The sequence below is a fragment of the Ascidia mentula genome, chromosome 6 (assembly GCF_947561715.1).
Source record: "Ascidia mentula chromosome 6, kaAscMent1.1, whole genome shotgun sequence".
Lineage (NCBI taxonomy): Eukaryota > Metazoa > Chordata > Ascidiacea > Phlebobranchia > Ascidiidae > Ascidia > Ascidia mentula.
Genome location: NC_138571.1, coordinates 4,533,404 through 4,539,403, shown reverse-complemented (window position 1 = coordinate 4,539,403; position 6,000 = coordinate 4,533,404). Strand labels below are relative to the sequence as shown.

Genomic DNA, 6,000 nt, shown 5'->3' with positions numbered 1-6,000 from the left:
ATTGCTGTGAAGAGGTGACATACGGTTCTCATTGCTGTGAAGAAGTGACATACGGTTCGCATTGCTGTGAAGAGGTGACATACGGTTCGCATTGCTGTGAAGAGGTGACATACGGTTCGCATTGCTGTGAAGAGGTGACGTATACGGTTCGCATTGCTGTGAAGAGGTGACATACGGTTCGCATTGCTGTGAAGAGGTGACATACGGTTCGCATTGCTGTGAAGAGGTGACATACGGTTCGCATTGCTGTGAAGAGGTGACATACGGTTCGCATTGCTGTGAAGAGGTGACATACGGTTCGCATTGCTGTGAAGAAGTGACATACGGTTCGTATTGCTGTGAAGAGGTGACATACGGTTCGCATTGCTGTGAAGAAGTGACATACGGTTCGCTGCATTGTAAAATGTCCATGGATAATATTGATTATATTACCACCATCAAACATGACAAGGTCACTCATATGTGACAAATAATTGGACATTTCTTGCATACAACGGTGTATTCATCAAGAATATAGAAAATTACTGCTGAAATGGTTGTGGACGAAAGGAGTTCTACAAAATGAGAGAATAGACAACAAAACTTTTGTTGCTTGTAACATTGTACTTTACACATGCTTGAATTTACTTTGTTTGAAGTTTTCTCCAACAGTAAGAAATATTATTTTGACAAATACTGGTTTGTATACTACAGTAGCACATACATTTACAATTTACTAGTGCAGTCGGTAGTCCGCTTATCTGTGCTTGTATCTGGTTGTTCTTTTGCAACGTCCGTCATACCTCCACACCATCATCGCCTTTTTTCCTACACGAAATGATAGTAGGTCTGAAGACGTCATCCATGACGCAATGGATCAGGAATGCTATAACCTCCTGGTCTCCGTAACTAATAACAACTGGTCGTCATTGGTGCTCAGAAACACACGACCGATACCCTTGCGTTTTACGCGACGTCGTGAAAGCGCTATTGGATCACTAAATGAGGCGTTGTTGTAAATTGTTGCAATTAAATTTAAACAGCCGCACAGGCTCTTTGCAGACGCAGACCAATGCCTTTGTTTTTATGCATAGATACACGCACGAAAAGTTTATTTTCAAATAAACGATTTTGGTTTTGTGAAACAATTTGTTGCTATTAGAGTTGACATTATCATAATCATCTTGAAGCCGAGCCTACGACTAGATTTTAAATATTATGTTCTGTTACACAAATTTCTTTTCATTCCATTTGGTTACAAAGTATTGGATTTGTGTTTAGGTCAAATCATGATTTCCACAACAGGTACCTGAAAGCATTGGGTTATCCAACATCAATAAAAAACTGTGAACAAACTATTCCAAGGTAAAGGAAAGCGCAAATTTGTTAGGGTAATCTTTTACTTTCTTGTAGTGGCGATGGTATTTGTATTAATTTGTTAAACTTACACAATTTTACTTCTTCCGCTATTTGCAACACTTGGAGTTTTATCAAGTTTTGATCTGATGGGAAATGACAGTAGATTAACATTAAACTTACCTGACATTTGTTGGGTCAGTGCGTACTACTACGAAAGCGTGGTTAATAGACAAAATGTTAAAAACGTCTTCAAAAATCAGCCTGGGCAGATCGTTGACCGGCAGATTTGTCTTTGCGAGTCAATATATTATATTAATCGGAATTGCTCTTCTGGCACAATATGGGCCAGTTTTTTATACTCAAAATGATGAGGAAATCCGTGATTCCTGTTTCTATACTAAGCCAGTTTCACAATGTTTTCCATTCCTAGGCATATGGCTTGCTGCCAGCACTCGCACAACCAAAGCACCTTCTATGAAGTCACGTAACAATAATCTCGCTTTTGCACTATTTCGTTCACAACGGTGAAAATGCGACTTTGATCAGCTGTATCTCAGAAACAATTCGCCGTATCAAGCTACTTTTTTCGACAAGAATGTTTTAAAGTTATGACCATCTTTTAATTTATTAATGATTATGTTTTATTTTTCCGTGTCACATGCACTTTAATAAGCTATTCCGAAACAAGGGCATGCACTTTACGAAAATATACGTCGATTTAATATAATGCGAAAGTAAGTAACAATGGCAGATAGGTGTACACACGGATTCGACCTGCATGGTCTCATCAGTGTAGTTGGTGGCGGTGGCACAGGGATAGCTGGTAGATTAGCAGGCGCACAGATTTCCACTTTGTGGTACCTTTCGGTCAATCTAGGCACCAATCAGTAGAGATTTGCAGATTGGTTTCGATCACATCCCCATGTTCTTATTATCTGGCGTACCAATGCGTTCGGTACCACATAGCAGTCGTTCTTGGTGAATGCAAATAAATTAAAATGTTTCAGATAGGGGCTAACTTGAAAATGTTTTGCTGATATTTTTGTTTAGTAAATACTTGGACAAACCGATAGAAAATTGTTGTACTTGATATATTTGCATGATCAATATGCAGAAAGAAATACAGAAAGGCGTCAAATTTAACCGCAACCCTATTCGATTATCGTAATAAAATTATGTACAGGTAAAACTTAAAATAAACAACGTTTCTCAAGGAAGTCAATTCATCGCACTCATCGTGTTACATGTTTAATCAGGAGAAATATTTCATTAACTTTATCAGCATTTAAGTTTCATGGTGGATCTTTTCCATGGAGTACTGAAAAGCTTCATTCCCCACCGAAGATAAACGAGTCCAGGAGTTTTTCGTACAATGGGTCCGTTTAAATTTGAGAGACCACAAACCTGAAACCACCAACCACCACCTCTGTCTGCTGCACAATTTTGCCTGGAGAAAACAATGCTTTGCTTTAAACGAGACATGATCAAACAATGCTCCAACCATGATTTGAATCAAATGTTGGAGTAAACGAGACATGATCAAACAATGCTCCAACCATGATTTGAATCAAATGTTGCAGTAAACGAGACATGATCAAACAATGCTCCAACCATGATTTGAATCAAATGTTGCAGTAAACGAGACATGATCAGTTTTAATTTAAATTAAAGGACACGTTTAAAGCTCCTTTTGCTTTTTGGTAAAATAATATTGATCGACGACAGTTTTTGTTACTTAAACCAATCCGATCCAAACCAATCTTCCCACTTTATTTCAATTTGTCGACGAATTTTAACGCCAAAAAATTTTTCTTACTCCAATAAATCGTGGTCGGAATCAAATGTCGAAAATTCGACGGAGTTATGGTTTCCTGGTGGACGACGACCATTTGCCCAGACTGTGATGTTTGTGAGGGAATCAACAGCAGTGGAAACTTTTTCATATTCGGCAACGTGTAAACGATAATTATCAGCTTCTGGACCAACCGAAAATGATCTTTAAACATAAAAAAAAGTTTGTTAATATTTTGTTGATATAATTGTTCTCTCATTAATTTCTTACTTGTATTCAGCAAATTTATGAATTTCATTAAAATCCCACAAATCTACTCGAAGTGAACAATTGTTGTTGTAAGTCACCTGGTGAATATTTTCCAAACCTATCAGATGCAGAGTTGTTTAATATATTAATAATTGCAATATTTCCCACGCAATGCCCTTTCCTAAACACGAAGCACAAAACTATTGAAATATTATCACACGCGTGCAACCAATCTTATTGATTGGCTTGAGGTGTGGATTAGTTTGAAACGATTCGTCAGCCTGTCAGAATTTGATACGTTACACATCGCGACAGGCCTCACAACAGCCTTCGCTCGCAAAAAATAAAAATATTCGAAATACTCGTGATTTGCGCTGAACACTAAGGAAGGACATTTTGAAACAATGTTGAATGCCATATAAATAAATAAGAGTTACCAACATGACCTCGATGGGGAAAAATGTGGTAAACAAAATAAAACCAGTACCTTTTTACCTGTTTATTTTAACATGATTTCATAAACACCCATAATTAATATGCACTCACCCCACCAGAAACTAGACGACAAACTTCCGAACCCGCTTTTGTATTCGATCCAAGTACGATTAAAACTTTCTGTGGAATCAATTCTTCTCTGGAAAACCTGGTATTTCACTGACATATGAACAAACTGACATTTTCCATCTATTATGAGACTTACCAGCCATCCGTCCTCGCAAATTGTATCTGTTCCTACGATACGGCCTTCTGAAAGTTTTTGTGACCAGCAATATACTTTTTCTGAATGACAGCATAATTTTTGTATACATCTCATTAAATTTATTTCTTATAGTCCACTTAAGTGTACAGATTGTACAAATTAGTGTGTTTTTTACCTTGGCAGAATTTTCCCATGTATCCGTCGGAACAAACACAGAAATATTGCATGATTCCATCAACACACGTTGCATTATTCTCACATCGATGTCCCAATTCACATTCGTTTATGTCATCTAAAAATTTGAAAATTGGGGAAAATACACACCAGTTACTTCCAAATGTTGATTGCATTTTGATGCGTTTCCAACTTAAGCATTAAAGAAAAACTCACCGAGAGAAGTAAAAGCTTGTATCAGATTTTCATCATTAGATTTCTGGTAAAATGTTACATCAACATTTCCATCTGAAGCAAAATTAATCCAGGTTTATTCACCTGGTTTTATTTAGTTTTCTTTCAAAACAAATATTTAATTACATCACAATATAATAGCCTACATAGCTTAATTTCTTACCTGTGATAATTCCGACTCTTAATGCAGCTCCACAGACAGATGAGTTGTTGTGATAGAAATCCTTCCCGTATGGATAAACTGGTGACGTTTTGCATTTAGGAGGGCAAGCAACTTGCGTCACTTCCGTTTCCGCCTTTCCAGTAGTTGTGCAAGTCACTAAAATGTCGCGGTTGGAGAAGTTCAAGTTTATCTTTATTATTATAAAATGTACTGTGCAAGCTGCAGACAGATGGCCACTATTTCGACCTAAAATCTCTCATCAGTGGCCGTTTGGTCAGAAAAGTCGTCTGTTAGTCACACCAACTGCAATGATGAGACTTTTTAGGTCGAAACAGTGGCCATCTGCCTGCAGCTTACGCAATTTATATTATTGGCTCAACTTTGCTTATCATGTCAAATGAACTGTTTATTGTTAAATGAACTGTTTATTGTTAAATGAACTGTTTATCATTAAATGAACTGTTAATCAATATATGTACTGTTTATCATTTAAGTGAACTGTTCATTAATAATAAACTGTTTGCTATTAAATTATCTGTTTTTCCGTAAATGAACTGGCCCATATTGCGATGCACATTCACAAAATCCTTTTTTTAACGCTATAGGTTTTCGTTTCGTCATCACTACTGTAATAACTTACTTTTAAAGGAATAAGAAACATTGCTTGGTCCACACGAGTTACTGGACACACCATTTCTCTCACCACTGTTGTATTTCTTCTTTCCGTTTGCTTTGTAAACGGTAACAACACCACCGGAGTCTGCAAAGATTCATTATTTGACGTACTTCATTTGATCGTGTTTCTTTGCGGAAAGCAATAGAATCATCGTACAATTAATTAGAACAACTGATTTAATTTAAGGTTTTATTGAAAAGTGGCCAGAACCAATCCAAAATGTGTTAATATTTTTAGTTAAATAGTTGACTTACTGTCAATATGTTGATCTTGTATAGCAGCCAGACAAATTGGCCCCTTGGAGTAAACCCTGCTTCCACACAACTCCTGATCCTTCCCCAAACAATTTGATGGACAAATCATCCTAGTTATTGAATGTTTCAGATCTGAGAACTTGGTATCGCATGTAACTGAAAATACGTCACTCTTTTGTTATAAATATGCTGCGCGAATGACTGCACAGATTGTCGCAAATTTCAATTTTCGTTTACTGTAAACGACCTCTGGGGTCTTCGTTGCCATGTTACACTCACCTTTAACAGATATGGTTTGAATGAAGAAAAGAAACAAGACAGCAATTGAAACAAGTGAAAACTGCATTTCTCCAACAAGTTTTCCTGGAAAAAAATTGTGTGTTAACTTCGTTCGTTTCTGTTGTTAGATGCCCTGTTTGC

At 37.0% G+C, this 6,000-nt stretch overlaps 1 protein-coding gene across 1 annotated transcript; it reads right to left on the bottom strand.

Annotated features, from left to right (window-relative positions):
- Positions 1-2,485: 2,485 nt before the first annotated feature.
- Positions 2,486-5,711, bottom strand: LOC145905751 (fibrinogen-like protein 1). Its single transcript, XM_082993033.1, has 10 exons — positions 5,581-5,711; positions 5,291-5,410; positions 4,651-4,806; positions 4,470-4,541; positions 4,255-4,371; positions 4,080-4,159; positions 3,926-4,022; positions 3,401-3,497; positions 3,155-3,334; positions 2,486-2,785 (listed from the first exon to the last, which is right to left on the bottom strand). Exons 1-10 carry the CDS (start codon positions 5,687-5,689, stop codon positions 2,617-2,619), a joined length of 1,197 nt encoding a protein of 398 aa, XP_082849159.1. The 5' UTR covers positions 5,690-5,711; the 3' UTR covers positions 2,486-2,616.
- Positions 5,712-6,000: the final 289 nt, after the last annotated feature.

Coding starts and splice junctions, on each gene's coding strand:
- LOC145905751 (XM_082993033.1), bottom strand. CDS start 5,689: ATGATTTGTCCATCAAATTGTTTGGGGAAGGATCAGGAGTTGTGTGGA. Junction 3,498..3,925: donor GTCGTCTAGTTTCTGGTGGG/GTGAGTGCATAT, acceptor TGCATCTGATAG/GTTTGGAAAATATTCACCAG. Junction 3,335..3,400: donor CATAAATTTGCTGAATACAA/GTAAGAAATTAA, acceptor TTATGTTTAAAG/ATCATTTTCGGTTGGTCCAG.